The sequence below is a fragment of the Dryobates pubescens genome, chromosome 21 (assembly GCF_014839835.1).
Source record: "Dryobates pubescens isolate bDryPub1 chromosome 21, bDryPub1.pri, whole genome shotgun sequence".
Classification (NCBI taxonomy): domain Eukaryota; kingdom Metazoa; phylum Chordata; class Aves; order Piciformes; family Picidae; genus Dryobates; species Dryobates pubescens.
In genome coordinates, this window is record NC_071632.1 from 5349112 (window position 1) to 5365821 (window position 16710).

General features: G+C 46.1%; 1 protein-coding gene across 1 annotated transcript in view; it reads left to right on the top strand.

The window, feature by feature from the left end:
- The first annotated feature begins 3304 nt into the window (after positions 1-3304).
- The window catches only part of KIAA1217 (KIAA1217 ortholog), a 295044-nt gene continuing 281638 nt past the window's right edge, over positions 3305-16710 (top strand). Inside the window, exon 1 of the mRNA XM_054171453.1 lies at positions 3305-3623. Coding sequence (XP_054027428.1) covers positions 3404-3623 — 220 coding nt within the window. The 5' untranslated portion in view covers positions 3305-3403. The remainder of the gene's footprint in view (positions 3624-16710) is intronic.

Consider the following 16710-nt stretch of genomic DNA (forward strand, 5'->3'; position numbering starts at 1 on the left):
TGATGTCTCTGCCTAGCTGAGGTTGGTTATCTGAAATCTGAGGGGAAAGGGGTTGGGTTTGTTTGGAGCTTGTTTTGTTTGGGGGTTGGGTTTGTTTGGGGGGGGTGTTTTGTTTTGGGGGGTTTTCAAAGCACTTCAAAAGAGTACCTTGGGGCTTCAGAAAGTCTGAGAGCTGATGAAAGACTTGCTGCCTGGGGAGCTTCATTAGGAACCTGTGGTGGAGGGGGTGGGATGGCAGGGAGGGACCTGCCCTGCAGCTGGGGTGAGTCCAGGGCTTCAGGGGAGCTGGGGTGGGGAGAGGACCTGTGCAGCTGTGAAGCTGGCAGCTGCCCCTGGCTGCACGCTCTTGTGCCGTTTCCTCCCATGAGTGATACACTGCCTCTGCACCCATCCTGAAACAGGACCAGTTAACCAGCCTGGCCTTCTGGCTTGGGCTGGAGTTTTTGGAGGGCTTTATTGAAAGTTTTGATGCTTGTGGCTGGAATCACCAGCTTCACATCTCAGAGCCTTTGAAACAAGCCAACAAGGCCTTTCTTGGGAGCAAACTGCAAGAGGGCAGAGGGAGTAATGACCAGAAAGGCAGCAAATCCTCCCAGAAACAGCAAGCAATGAGATGGTTTAGTTACTGGGACTGCAGAGAAAGACGTGCCTGTTGTTGGACAGAGTGAAAGCTATTTCAGCTTCCAGGTTATAAATAGGGTCTGACTGGATTTGCTAATACAGAATTACAGCCTGGTGAGGGTAGGAAGGCACTTCTGGAGATTGCAAAGTCCAACCCCCAGCTCAGGCAGGCTCAGCTACAGTAGGCTGGTCGTGGCCATGCCTGGCTGTGTTGATTGTCTCCAAGGATGGAGACTTCATGACATCTCTGAACAACCTGTGCCAGTGTTTGACTACCTTCTCTGTGCAAAAAGTTTTTATTTTGTTCTTTGTATTTCCTTTATTTTGGTTTGTGCCCATTGCCTCTTGTCCTGGTGCTGGGCATCACTGGGAAGAGCCTGGCTCCATCTCCTTTCCTCCACACATCAGATGCTTATGCATGTGGATAAGATGCCCCTCAGCCTTCAGGCTGAGCAGTCCCAGCTCTCTCAACCTCTTCTCACATGATATAATGCCATTGAGGCTCCTGATTGCTATTCAGACACCAAGATACCACTGAAAATGGACATCTTTGACTGGGGTATTCTGGAGATCTCCCATGTCTGAACAACTTGTCCCATTTCTGCATGGCTGTGCCTCTGCTGTGAGACAAAGAGCTTCTTCCTTGTCAAAAGGCAATGTCCATCAGGATGTTACTACTGTCTCACAGTGCAGAAGTGTTGCCTCAATATCCACATGGACAAAGCTTAGGGTCTTCATTTTTCCTGTTGGAAGCAGAGGAATTAGCTCTCCCTTTCCCCATCCCTTGTTGTTGTGTTGCTATAGGGAAAATTGAATTCATTATGTCCTTGCTTTGCTTAGAAATGAAAATATTTTAAGTTTACAGGTAATGTGACCATCTGGCTAGAATCCAGCTTCATAGGTGAGGCTCCTCTTCCAAGCCTCAAGTTGTACCTGAGGAGGTTTATGTTGGAGATTAGAAGAAACTTCTTCCCTGAAAGGGTTCTCAACCATTGGAACAGGCTCCCCTGGGGGTTGGTAGAATCCACCCCCCTGAACATGTTTTTAAAGCTACAGAGATGTTGTGCTGAGGGTTGTGGGTGAGCCCCAGACTTGATAGAGTTAGAGAATGGTTGGACTTGATGATCTGAAAGGTCTTGTCCAACTAAAATGGTTCAGCTCTGACAGGGGGGTTGGACTAGATGATCTTTTGCTGTCCCTTCCAGCCCCTGACATTCTGTGATTCTGTGATGTGATCCCATGGTAAGTCCCTCCTTGAGAGCTGAAGTCTTCCCACTCACACAGGGCTCCAGCCACGCTGTTAGAGTAGTGTGCAGACGACGATCACTGTCATGGCAAGTGCTCTATTGCACTTCCTGGGCCCTATTCTTGATGGGTCAACAAAGCACTAGACAATATGCTTTGCAGAGGATGCAAAACCAATTAGCTCTTTAACTGGGGACTCTTGAAAAAAAATATGGAAATAGCATGCAGAAAGATGTTCCTGCCTTGCACAATTGCCATCTCAGAAAATGAGGCATGTCTGTAATCATTTAGTCATCTTCTCCTGTCGTTTTGCTTGTTAAGCATTTCTCCAAAGTAACTGTTAGTGCTTGAGCTCTGGTAGTATTGATCTAGCTCTGAAATAAAACATTCCCTCACAGTCTCAAGGTATTGATAGAGCACACTGGTTGCCTGGCATATTGAGGAATAATACACTTTAAAATTCAGTGTGAAGACTTCACTGCAAGTGGAGCTGTGGTGTGTTCTCTGGGTGGCACCCTGGGTTGGTGGGGGTCTTTAGATGTCGGTTCCAAAATTACGGTGCCTTGAATTTTCCTTTCATGCCACCAAATAGTCTGTGCCTTGGCAGCACTCACAAGCACAGGGCTGGCAGGGAAAGTTAGGCAGGCTTTGCCTAGGCATTTTCAAAGGAAAGCACCCAGGAACTGAGATTTGAAATAATGCAGCCTGAGGTCAGGGATTTTTCATTTGGAGAGTCAGTAAAGAACAGGGTTACCTGTAGGGTGCAAGAAGCCAGGGGCTGGCCTGTGGTTTTTTTCAGGTGCACATGTACCAGTGAAAGAGGAAAGTACAATGGGCAATATTCTGTTTCTTAAGGAATGGCAGTTTATTATTATTAAGGGATTTGGACCATTTATTCAGAAAGCTGATCTTCACTGCCAATCCTTCATTTATTTTGGTGAGCCAGAAAGCACAAAGGAAGGAGAATATGCATCATTTAATCCAGTTTAAGCTCGCGCTGTGCTTAGCTCAAAGACAAACGGGTCCTGGACACCAGGCACTGAAGTACAGTGTGGGTTTGGCTCACAGAGAAGAAATCTGCTAAAACAAGAAAGCATTTGTTTGAGAGCTGGCAGAGGAATGTGGGATGGTCCCACATGCGGAGGTAACCCCGCGCCTGGGTGGTTTTCCACATTGTACCTGTGTAGGTGGGACACTCCCATTCTGCTCCACTGCTGCCAGGCACCTCCTCAGTGCACACCAGGAGCTTCAGGCAGCCCCTGTAAGAGCATCTGCTCCCCACAGAAGGGTCAGGACACAGCACCAGAGCAGAGTCATCTGTGTGAGCCCAGCACACATTTACATTCCACAGGTCTGGGAGACTGTCAGCGTGACCACCCAACGCCTGGTGTTTAAAACTGCTCGGACTGGCAGCACAGCACTTTGCTTCCAGCTGCGCTGCACACACCAACTCCCCAGCTCCTCTGCTGGAAAGAGAGCCGGGAAAGATTGGTTTGAGGAATTGCTTTTGGAGCAGGTACATTCCTGCACAGGCAGAATGTCCAAGCCCTCTCGCTTGGCTCGACCTTTGGCAGCTAATACAGCTCCTAAATCGCCTTTGTCTAGGAAAGAAGATTTTAACAGCCGGTCGCGAAAAATTAGGCTAGGGGAAAAGATTTTGAGAGCTGGCAGTGAAGGAAACCTGGTGAAACAGCATCAGCAAGAGCAGGTGGAAATCACAGGAGGGTTTGTGCCACGGAGGGCTCCTTTCCTGAAAGGTAACTGGTTATTTCATGCTGCAACAGAAATAATCAAATGCATTTGCAGTTGTTGCCTCTTTAACGAACCCCAAACATCAATTACTGTAGAGTGGGGTGGGGGGGTGTATGCATGTGTGTGTATCTTTCTAAAGTGACAGATCCTGGTCCACAAAGCATTTGTTTTGGAAATAACAGGACTCCAAACATTGTTGTCGTTGGTTTGTGGCTGGGTGCTGGATACAAACTGAGAATGCTGGGCTGTCGAAGTGGCACATCGCAGCCTCTCCCAGTCTGGGTCTGACCCCACATCGGGAAGCTTTCCTTGGAATGGTCATTTGGAATTATTAGCAAGTGTGGAAAGATGAAATAAGGTGAGAAAAATAGATAGCAGTGCAGGCACAGAATCCCCTTCAGCCTTGCGAGTAAAACTCCTATTCCTGGCTCCTAGGAGGGCAGCTGTGAGTTGATTTCTTGTATGAAAACCGAAGAGATCAAGTGTGTTTGGAAAAGCTTATATGCTTTTAGAATGCAAACAAATGTGGGGGATGAGATAAGATTATGATCTGCTTTCACTGATCTGTTTAGCAATGGGCTGCAGGAACATTAGCATTGCCTCTTTTTAACTTAGTTTTGGTGACAGTACTCCTTAGAACTGCATTTAAAAGGAGCTGTTTAATCTGGCTGGTGAAAAAAATGAGGGTAAGTTGCCTTGCTGTTAGGAAATAAAGGCTTAGAACATTGCTATCAGTATTTTAACTGTTTATTTCCTAATCAACTAGAATATTACTAAGTAATATTTTCACTGTTTATTTCCTGATCAACTAGAATATTACTGAGCAACATTTTCACTGTTTATTTCCTAATAGAATATTACCAAGTAATATTTTAGCTGTTCATTTCCTAATCAACTAGAATATTGCTGAGTACCATTCTGTTTATTTCCTACTAGAGTAGAATATTACTAAGTAATCTTTTAACTGTTTATTTCCTGATAGACTAGAATATTACTAAATAATACTTTAACTGTTTGTTTCCTACTAGAATAAAATATTACTAGGTAATATTCTAACAATTTATTTCCTGATAGCATAAAATATTACTAAGTAATATACTAACCATTTATTTCCTAATAGCATAAAATATTACTAAGTAATATACTAACAATTTATTTCCTAATAGAGTAGAATATTACTAAGTAACACTCTAGCTGTTTGTTTCCTAATAGAATAGAATATTACTAAGTAATATTTCAGCTGTTTTATTTCCTAATAGAATAGAATGCTACTAAGTAATGTGTGTGTGCATTCTGCCTATCCATTTCCTAACAGGATAGAATAGAGTATTACTAAATAATAGTCTAATGGGACTTTTAATAAGTTTGGTGTTTAAATAGGAATGAAAGGCAGAATCCTTTCAATCCAGAGCAGAAATTGCTGCCCCTCCAGCCTAAACCCACAGGAAAAAGAAGTGTAAATCCTAGACCTTTGTAACTCGAAACTGTGTATTTTCCTTTCACACACATGGCATCCAAGATTACAGGTTTTATTCCTGGCTGAGCAAGGTTGAAAAGAGGTGGTTTTTTTTTCCCCCCTGCAGCATGACTTTTATTATTTCACAAAGAAGGAAGAAGTGATGACACCTAATCTTACTCAGGGAGATGGATGATCTGTTTGTTTCTACAAAGGAAACTGGGTCTGAAGCACTTTATTAAAGGCAGAAGAGAGCAGATAGAAAAACTGAAGGTGGCAGGGCTTAAACTTCTGGTCTGACTCACACAACATCTTGCTTATTAAGCTAGGCAACGTGGAAACTGATTTTTGCTCTTTGTGATGCATGCAAGAAATTAAAACCCTTAGTTAAAAAAGGAAAAGAGAAGAAAAAGAAGAAAGAAATCAGATGTACATTTTTTGTTCCTGCCCTAGTAACCAAGTATTTATTGATGCTGCAGTCGAAGATATTTTCCCAGTTAAGATTTTAAACCTTGAAAACTTTCCTAGGCAAGCCTGTAACTATGTTTTTCACCAAGTTATAAAGGTTTATAAAGAGCAGTTAGTCCCCTTTGGTGCCTTGAGGGCACCGAAGTTACACAGAATAGCAAGAGTGTCCTTTTAAGGGATGTGATTCTCAGGGAGCTCTCAGGCTCTGCTTTTACTCCTTCTATTTAACTGGTTTGGGGGCTATGTAATGCTTTGCAACAACAGCATTCAAAAACCCCAACCCAAACCAAGGGTTGCACTCACTGCTTTGTGTGTTAGGTGAGGTTTCTCTGAGAGAAAATCCTAGTGACTCTTGGTAGTGCTGCAACCTGGCTTGTGCTTTTAGTGCTCAGAGCATTATGCTTGCTGTTTTCTGGAGCAGGAATTAATCCCTGCTACGTGCTGGCTTTCTGCTCTGGGGTGATTTATGAACATCAGGCAAGATGTTACTGGGACTTGGGTTTGCAAGAGATGCTGAAGAATGAATATTGATACTTCTGAAGGGGAGAGTGTTGTAAGGGTGGTGGAAATGCAGTGTGTGGCTTTTCTCTGAAAATGGAACTGACTGGATGGCCCCCAGTGGAGTCCTAACAATGGCCAAAGTGATTTGGAGGATGCTTTGTTAGAGGCTGGTGCAGAGGGGTGGCAGATATGGCAGAAGTCAAAGGAAGCAGTGAAAGGTGTAGGAGCCACAGGGCAGTGCCCTGGGGACCAGGGTGAGTAACAAAGAGCCAAAGCATGTTCATGTCACCTTAAAGAGAGAACGAGTGGGAGACATGACAGGGGACAGCTACAGGCTGAATTCAACAGCTGAAATAGGGAGCATGGTGAGGGGAGGCTGAGAGCTCCCATGGGAAGAAGACTGGGACTTGGAGGAGAAAAAATGCTGAAGGAGGATTGGATTTTAAGAAAGAGTGAGTCAGAGGAGTTGGGATGGGGAAATGTGAGTAGGAAGCTTCCAGGTCATGAACAACCCAATGTAGAAGAGGAGGATCTGTTTGACCAACCTTCATCTGCTGTTGTGTAATGTCATTAAAACCCTGTGGCCCTGTGGGTGTCCTCCAATCTTCAGTTGTAAAGGTTATAGAGAGGTTGGTGCTGGTCTCTTCTCACAGGTAGTTAGGGATAGAACAAGAGGGAATGGCCTCAAGCTGTCACTGGGTAGATTTAAACTGGACATTAGGAAACATTTTTTCAGTGAAAGAGAGGTCAGGCCTTGGAATGAGCTGCCCAGGAAGGTGGGCACCAATCCTGGATGTGTCTGAAAATCATTTGGATGTGGTGCTTGGGGATATGGCTTAGGGGTGAACTTTGTAGAGTAGGGTTCTGGGTTGGACTTGGTGATCCTGAGAGTCTTTTCCAACATGAGTGTTTATGTGATTCTGTGATTCTGATACCCCTTAATGTCCTACTCCATGCCCAGGAGATCAACCTGTGACCACTGGAGTAGTTTCCACTAGTGAGCAACATGATGGCATTTCTGGTTTCTTTAAGATCCTTTGCAGTGAAAACCTCAGAGAGAACTTGCATGAGTGTTGTCAAGAGAGAGCAACCCAGCAAAGCTCAGTGCTCAGCAGCCAGGAAATCCAAAAGTTACAGTTACAGTTTTAATGAGGCTGCAAAGCATGATGACTCATTTGGATTATGCTTATGTATTAGAATAGAATAGAATTAACCAGGTTGGAAAAGACCTTTGAGATCATCGATTCCAACCTATCACCCAGCACTATCTAATCAACTAAACCATGGCACCAAGCACCCCATCCAATCTCTTCCTAAACACCTCCAGTGACGGTGACTCCACCACCTCCCTGGGCAGCACATTCCAATGGCCAATCTCTCTTTCTATGAAGAACTTCTTCCTAACATCCAGCCTAAACCTCCCCTGGTATAGCTTGAGACGATTAGGTTTTCTTCTACAGGGTTCCTGCCCTTTGCTGTGCATGGGATGAGTTGTGCTTAAATGGACAAGTTGGGTTGCATAGGTGGGGGTGGGTTGTGGCAGAGAAATAGTCTCTAGAGGTAAAGTCATGAAAGGCTGGAGTGGATCTCACTGCCTCTCGCACAGAGGTCTGCATGGGATCAGACATACTGCCCCAGCTTTCACTGAGGAGTGTTGGCTGGGTGGAATTGCCTTTCATGTTAGTCTTTGGAGGGGTAAGTCTGAGACAGTGGTGAGGCCGCACATCAAATACTGTGTTCAGTTTTGGGTGCCTCACTACAAGGATGTTGAGATGCTGTGAGTGTAACCAGAGAAGATCAGTGAGGCTGATGAATGGTCTTGAACACAAGGCTTATGAGGAACAGCTGAGGGAACTGGGGTTGGTTAGCCTTCAACAGAGGAGGCTGAGGGGAGACCTCATTGCCCTCTACAATTGCTTCAAAGGAGTCTGAAGCCAGGTGGGAGTTGGTCTCACATACAGCAAGTGACAGGACAAGAGGTGATGACCTCTCATTGTACCAAGGGAGGTTCAGGTTGGATATCAGGAAAAATGTCTTCACAGAAAGGGTTCTCAGGCATTGGAAGAGGCTGCCCAGGGAGGTGGTGGGGTCACCATCCCTGGAGATGTTTAAAAGGCACATGGATGTGGTGCTGAGTGTAGTAGTATTGTCCTAGCAGCAGCGTTGAGATGGTGAGATCCAGGTGAGCTATTTGGCTTGGTGATATCAAAGAGCTCTTCCAAGCTCAACTGTTCTATGACTCTATGGCCATGGATTCTGGTGTGCAGTGCTGAGCACACATACAGTGATGGAAGTCAGTGCCTGCTGTGATTTCATCACACCAGGTGCTGTCTGATAGAGAGGGCTCAGAAAGGTCACATTGTACTTATCTGTGACTCTTCACCTCAATTGGGGGAACATTGACCATAATTTCTCTGGCTGCCAGCTTGTTTTCTCTCTTAGAAAAAGGGGGGAAAGGGTAAAATAAGGTTCTTACTTTATAGGGACTCTTGTGAGAATGGCATTTCACAAATACTCATCATAGAATAGAACCACAGGAATAATTTGAGTTTTCTTTGGATGATCTTGACCAGAATTTGAATTCTGAGGAATCTCAGAAGGCTGAGAGGTCTCTTGGTGAAAGCAGGCCTCAGTATCCATATGAAAACAGTGATGCTGATGGAAATACCAATGTCACTGAGCTGCAGAGAGACCCATTGGTACCCTCTGGATTCTCTCAGAATAGCTGAGACCTGCTCTGAAGTGGGATTTCCAACAGTGGTCATGGTACTCCACCACTGAGTGCTGATAGAATCACAGAATCATTAATATTGGAAAAGCCCCTGAAGATCATCCAGTCCAACTGTCAACCCAACATCACCATGCCCACTAAGCCATGTCCCAAAGTGCCATGACTACACATTTTTTGAGCACCTCCAGGGATGGTGACTCCACCACCTCCCTGGGCAGCCTCTTCCAACACCTCACCAATTTTTCAGGGTAGAAAATTTTCCCAGCCTCCAACTTAAACCTCCCTTGGTGAAACTTGAGGCTGTTTTCTCTCAGTCTTTTTCTAGTTACTTGGGAGGAGAGACCCAACCCCCACTTAGCTCCAATCGCTTTTTGGTGAGCTGTAGAGAGCAGGGAGGTGTCCCCTCAGCCTCCTTTTCTCTGGGATAAACAACCCCAGTTCCTTCAATCACTTTTCACAAGACCTGTTCTCCAGACCCTTTACCTCCCTCAACACAGTAGTGATGAATGCTGAGGCCCAGGCTGCAAAATCCCTTGCACCACACTGATCTTCAGGCAGATGTCAGGCAGGCATGTGGTACGTGAGCCCCAAATCCACACCCAGCTAGTTGGGATGAAGCATTTCACTCTGTGCTTGTGAGGGGAAGTTTAGGCTGGAGGTGAGGAGAAAGTTCTTCCCTGAGAGAGTTGTTTGCCATTGGAATGTGCTGCCCAGGGAGGTGGTGGAGTGTTCAAGAGAGGAGGGAGGTGTTCAAGAGGGGATTGGAGGTGGCACTTGGTGCCGTGGTTTAGTCATGAGGTCTGTGGTGACAGGTTGGACTTGGTGACCCTTGAGGTCTCTTCCAACCTTGGTGATTCTGTGAGATGAGTTATGTGCAGAGAACGAGGTGATGATGGCCCACAGCAAGGATGGGGGTTGGGGGGTGGGGCTGTGCAAGTAAGGAGAGATGTGCACATGGTGTGGGAGGCAGCATGCACAGGGTGAGTCAGAGTTTTGACATTTCTCATCTGGTAAGTGACTATCTTTGCAAACTCAACATCATTTTTGGATTTGCTGGTTTCAAGGAGAAAAAAAAATCAGAGCTAAGTAAACCTTTCATTTTCCCTTCTCTCTTTCTAGACTGAATCAATTAAAATCTGATTTTATTTTTTTTTTCACCTCTGGGATGTGTTACTGATAGGAGAGCTTTATGAGTTTCTGTCACCCATACTTTCCTCCAAGAAAAGCAGAAAGTATACTAATGACTGTCTTTTCAATTTCCTTTCTCTGTTCCGTTTTATTGCGTTTTGATATTTGCTTTATTATTTGGCTTCACATCATTTCACTTTGCTTTATTTTCCTGTCCTTTTTCTTTCTCTCTTCCTTCCCCCACCCCCCTCCCCACTGGATTTTCCTCCCTCATTTCTCCTCTGCACTTTACTTTTCAGACTATGGTTAAGTGGAATGCAAAGCCATGAGACTAAAGCTCTTGGTATGTCAGGTTCAGTTGGATCCAAAGCTGGACCAAACCCCTGTTTGTCCCATCTCGAGTTATTAGACAGGGACTTTAGGGATAGAGTGGGATTCATACCTGTGGGCTCCTCATGCCAAACAAGCAATAACAGTCTCAAGCTGCGCCAGGGGAGGTTTAGGCTGGAGGTTAGGAGGAAGTTCTACACAGAGAGAGTGATTGGCCATTGGAATGGGCTGCCCGGGGAGGTGGTGGAGTCACCATCACTGGAGGTGTTCAGGAGGAGACTTGATAGGGTGCTTGGTGCCATGGTTTAGTTGATTAGGTGGTGTTGGATGATAGGTTGGATGCGATGATCTTGAAGTCTCTTTCAACCTGGTCTATTCTATTCTATTCTATTCCATTCTATTCTATAAAATCACACAAAATCACAGAATCACCAAGGTTGGAAGAGACCTCAAAGATCATCAAGTCCAACCTGTCACCACAGACCTCATGACTAAACCATGGCACCAAGTGCCACGTCCAATCCCCTCTTGAACACCTCCAGGGATGGGGACTCCACCACCTCCCTGGGCAGCCCATTCCAAATATTTTCCCCATCTTATTTTCATTAGGGACTCCAACATAAACAGTGACTATGCAACCCATATGGGTGTTGCTACTTATCTCTAAAGCTTGGTGTGGTTTTTCAATGGAGGGATTGACCTGAACCATGGGCAAAGTTTGGAAGCTATTCTTCCTGAGATTCAAGCAATATCTATGGAATGTTTAAAGCCAAGAACTTTTCTCTATCAGGGACTTCCATTTCACAGCATTTCCTGGCAGGGCTGTACCCACAAATACAGAACACATGTAGGATCAGGGGTTAGCCTTCCAAGGAAGTTCATTATTAAAAGAATAGCAAAGCAAAGAATGTTTGTATTTAGCCTGAGGTATTTTTGTTCCCTCTGCAACTGTTTAATATTCATCAAGACAGAGAACAAAGATCTTCTGAGCACTTGGTATATACAAATGTTCATTATCTCACAAATTCAATGCTGGCTGTCTCCTTTACTGCCAATGCATTTGTTGTTGGTTTGGTTTGTTGTTGGGGTTTCTTTTTTGCTTCTGAGACCCAGAGGTTGTGCTATGATCTTAAAATAAACAGGAAGATTAGAAATTTCATGGCCTTGTACAGGAGCCTGCAAAACTATAATGAAGCTAGGATTGGTATCAGGTGTGTGCAGCCTCATATGGTTAAATGGTTCAATATTTTGAGCTTGAGATGCTTAGCTTTGCAAATTGGTAAGGAATGTATTGGTTCATTTTCGTGTATTGGTATTAGAAATGAAGAAATAACATGGATCATTAGATCCCAGAATCATTTTGGTTGGAAAAGACCCTTAAGATTATTGAATCCAGGCAAGTCTGGTGCGAAACCATATCCCTCAGCACCACATCTCTGGCTCTTTGAAACAGCCCCAGGGAGGGGGATTCAACCTCCTCCCTGGGCAGCCTGTGCCAGTGCTTGAGAACCCTTTCAAGGAAGAAGTTGCTTAGAATAGAATAGAATAGAATAGAATAGAATAGAATAGAATAGGAATGGAATGGAATAGAATGGAATGGAATGGAATGGAATGGAATGGAATGGAATGGAATGGAATAGAATAGAATAGAATAGAATAGAATAGAATAGAATAGAATAGAATAGAATAGAATAGAATAGAATAGAATAGAATAGAATAGACCAGGTTGGAAGAGACCTTCAAGATCATCACGTCCAACCTATCATCCAACACCACCTAAGCAACTAACCCATGGCACCAAGCACCCTCTTAAGTCTCCTCCTAACCACCTCCAATGATGGCGACTCCACCACCTCCCCAGGCAGCACATTCCAGTGGGCAATCACTCTCTCTATGAAGAATTTCTTCCTAACATCCAGTCTAAATCTCCCCTGGTGCAGCTTGAGACTGTGTCCTCTTGTTCTGGTGCTGATTGCCTGGGAGAAGAGACCAACCCCGTTTTGGCTGCAACCTCCCTTCAGGTAGTGGTAGGGAGCAGTAAGGTCTCCCCTGAACCTCCTCTTCTCCAGGCTAAGCAACCCCAGCTCCCTCAGCCTCTCCTCATAGAGCTGTGCTCCAAACCCCTCCCCAGCTTTGTTGCCCTTCTCTGCACACATTCCAGCAAGTCAACCTCCTTCCTAAACTGAGTAGCCCAGAACTGGATACAGGACACAAGGTGTGGCCTAACCAGTGCTGAGTACAGGGCAGAATAACCTCCCTGCTCCTGCTGGCCACACTGTTCCTGATGCAGGCCAGGATGCCATTGGCCTTCTCGGGCACCTGGGCACACTGCAGGCTCATGTTCAGCCTACTGTCAACCAGTACCCCCAGGTCCCTCTCCGCCTGGCTGCTCTGCAGCCACTCTGACCCCAGCCTGTAGCACTGCATGGGGTTGTTGTGGCCAATGGGTAGAACCCAGCACTTGGATGTGTTCAATCTCATGCCCTTGGACTCTGCCCATCTGTCCAGCCTGTCAAGGTCCCTCTGCAGAGCTCTCCTACCCTCTAACAGATCAACTCCTGCCCCCAGCTTGGTGTCATCTGCAAACTTACTGATGATGCACTCAATGCCCTCATCCAGATCATCAACGAAGATATTAAAGATATCTTCCACTCGAGGTCATTTCTTCTTGTCCTATCACTTGTTACCAGGTAGGAGAGACCAGAGGATATCAAAATGCTGAAAAAAGCTTTTCAGGCTGGAATTGGACATTATTAAAATAGCTCCAGGAATTTATAGTCCTCCTGCAGAAGCAGGGACCTGCTATGAGACAGTCGACACTCTTTCATCACCCGTGTGCGTTTATTTCTGTAGCTGCTGATGTGTGACTTCACCTGGGAGATGAATGGGGTAGCCAAACCTGCTTCCTTCCCATTAAGATTATGCAGTATATAAACTGGAGTTATGGTTATTGAAAACTGAATGCCTGGGCATTTGTTTAGGGGAGGAGTGATAGGCCAATCTCCCTTCTTATTCTCTGCGAGATCGTGACTCAGGCCCCAGCAGAAAAAAAAAGGCCTTGGAGGTTCTTTAAAGCATCATTTCCTCCCCAAATTGCTCATGTCAGAACGCCCTGGCAGGCTTCCCTTCATCTTTAACCCTTTTTTTTTTTTAGCAATTATCTGAATTTGTGTAATGATGATGGAGAGGTAAGTGTCTCAAACCCACTGCCTCTGTCTCTGCTTTGCTGTGTGCTGTGCAGGATACTCTGTGCTCTCCCTGCCAGCTAGGAGATGTCTGTATTTTTCTGTCATTTTGTGGGAAAGTGCTGGCTGGTTGGAGAAGAAAGGCCCTGATTAATGCCATGCTCAGGGAGAAGCTGCAGTGCGTGCTCAACTTCTCCTACACATCAAAGAGTTCACGTGTAGGTGAGACCTCATAGAAGCCATACTCCAGGGACAAGCTGAGGTTGTAGCTCACAGCTCAAACAACCCACCAGAGAGGGAAATCCAGACTGTGGAGGAGGTTGGTTGAATTCTGATGGAAACATTTTGGAGCTGAGTGCATGCTGCAGCCTCAGGGTAGTTCAATTTACAAAATCAGTACTCAGAAGGGGGGGGAAAAAAAGAGGTTATGGAAACCAAGTGACAGCAGTTGCACTGCTTGCAGAACTTGTGGTTGGACTTAATAATCTGATGGTGGAACTTGATGATCTTAGAGGTCTTTTCCAACCTTAATTATTCTATGGTTCTGTGATTTTTCAATTGCAAAAGCATATCCACTTTGGGACCTGGCAGGATTGGAAGGAGACTACTATACATCATAGAATCATAGAATCAGTCTGGGTTGGAAGGGACCACAAGGGTCATCTAGTTCCAACCCTCCTTGCCATGGGCAGGGACACCTCACACTAGATCAGAGCCTCACACCAGAGCCTCATCCAGCCTGGGCTTAAACACCTCCAGGGATGGGGCCCCAACCACCTCCCTGGACAACCCATTCCAGGGCTTCACCACTCTCATGGGGAAGAACTTCTTCCTCACGTCCAGTCTGAATCTCCCCACCTCCAGCTTCATTCCATCCCCCTAGTCCTATCACTACCTGAGATCCTAAGAAGTTCCTCCCCAGCCTTCTTGTAGCCCCCTTCAGATACTGGTCTCTTCTCCCAGGCAACCAGCACCAGAACAAGGGGACACAGTCTCAAGCTGCGCCAGGGGAGGTTTAGACTCAAAAGTGAGGAGAAAGTTCTTCACTGAGCGAGTCATTCATCATTGGAATGTGCTGCCCAGGGAGGTGGTGGATTCTCCGTCCCTGGAAGTGTTCAGGAGGAGATTGGACGTGGCACTTGGTGCCATGGTCTAGTCGGGAGGTCTATTGACACAGATTGGACTCGATGATCCTTGGGGTCTCTTCCAACCATAGTTATACTGTGAGACTGTGATACTGTGGAAGGCCACAATTAGGTCACCTCGGATCCTCCTCTTCTCCAGACTGAACAGCCCCAACTCCTTCAGTCTGTCCTCACAGGAGAGGTGCTCCAGCCCTCTGCTCATCCTCGTGGCTCTACTCTGGACACCTTCGAGCATCTCCAGATCCCTCTTGTAATAGGGGCTCCAGAACTGGAGGCAGTACTCCAGGTGGGGTCTCAGTAGAGCTGAGCAGAGGGGGAGAATCACCTCCCTTGCCCTGCTGGCCACACTTCTCTTGCTGCAGCCCAGGATCTGATTGGCTTTCTGGGCTGCAAGTGCACACTGAGAGCTCCTGGTGAGCTTCTCCTCCCCCAGCACCCCCAAGGCTCTCTCCTCAGGGCTGCTTTCCAGCCACTCACTGCCCAGCCTGGATTAGTGCCTGGGGTTGCCTTGACCCAGCTGCAGGACCCTGCCCTTGGTCTTGTTGAACCTCATGAGGTTGTCTTGTGCCCACCTCTCCAGCCTGTCCAGGTCCCTCTGGATGGATCCCTTCCCTCCAGCCTGTCTGCTGCCCCACACAGCTTGGTGTCATCAGCAACCCTGCTGAGGGTGCACTCAGTGCCACTGTCCATGGCACCCACAAAGATATTGAACAAGCCTGGTCCCAGGACTGATCCCTGAGGGACTCTGCTTGTCCCTGGCCTCCACTGGGACATGGACCCATTGACAGCCACTCTTTGGGTGCAGCCATCAAGCCAGTTCTGTATCCATCTAGTGGTCACCCATCAAACCCATGTGTCACCAGCCTGGAGACCAGGATGTGGTGCGGGACAGTGTCGAAGGCTTTGCTCAGGTCCAGGTGAACGACAGCAGTTGCTCACCCCTCACCTATTGATGTTGTCACTGTTCATAGAAGGCCACCAGGTTTGTCAGGCAGGATTTGCCCTTGGTGAAGCCATGCTGACTGTACCCAATCACCTCTTCACTATTCTTCTGGGAAGAATATTCTTCTTGGGAAGCTCAGGATCTTATGCCTCTTATACAGTAAGGGCTAAAAATGTGAGATGGGGAAAGAAACCTAACCAGTTCCACCCACAACTCCAGAGAAGCTTAAACCATCTAGATTAGGGAGTGTTGGAGAGGCTACAGGTTTGGTGGAAATCAGGGATAATTGTTTTTTGAGGGTTGATTTTTGTGTAAACTGAATAGAATAGAATAGAATAGAATAGAATAGAATAGAATAGAATAGAATAGAATAGAACAGGTTGGAAGAGACCTTCAAGATCATCGCATCCAACCCATCAACCAATCCAACCCACCTAAACAACTAACCCATGGCACCAAGGACCCCATCAAGTCTCCTCCTGAACACCTTCAATGATGGTGACTCCACCACCTCCCCAGGCAGCCCATTCCAATGGGCAATCACTCTCTCTGTATAGAACTTTTTCCTAACATCCAACCTAAACCTCCCCTGGCGCAGCCTGAGACTGTGTCCTCTTGTTCTGGTACTGGCTGCCTGGGAGAAGAGACCAACATCCGCCTGCATCACTCTGAAGGCAGTCAGAGGTCTTGGAAGCTTAGAAGAAATTGAGGAAATGAATAGGTGGCACAGACTGTAGGTACTTAAAGGTTCCTCTTTAATAGATCCTTGTTCCATACAGTGACATTAACATCTCTCTGCCCTGTGTAGGATGGAAGTCTGTATTTCATGTGGAGTGTGTAACTTTTTATGCACACACAACATTTATAGTGATTTAAGAGAGTAGTGCAATACCTAGGTGCCATGGCTGAACTGGCAGGGCAGTATTTCAGTGTGAGAGGTTTCAGTAAATGCCAGACCAATAGAACCACATAAATCTGGCCTGATTTTGTGACATGTGGATGAGAAGGCTCAGAAATATGAGCCCCACTGACAAGACCCCCTCAAGTCTGGCTGCTTCCACAAAACAGGGAGGGTGTTTTTTTTCCTGTCCAGAATTGACCCTATAAATATAGAATGTGTAATTTCTGAGTGTGTCCTGTTATAAAAACAAAAGCTGGAGCTTTGAAGGAAACCATAACTTTCAGGTGTATGCCTTTATTTGATG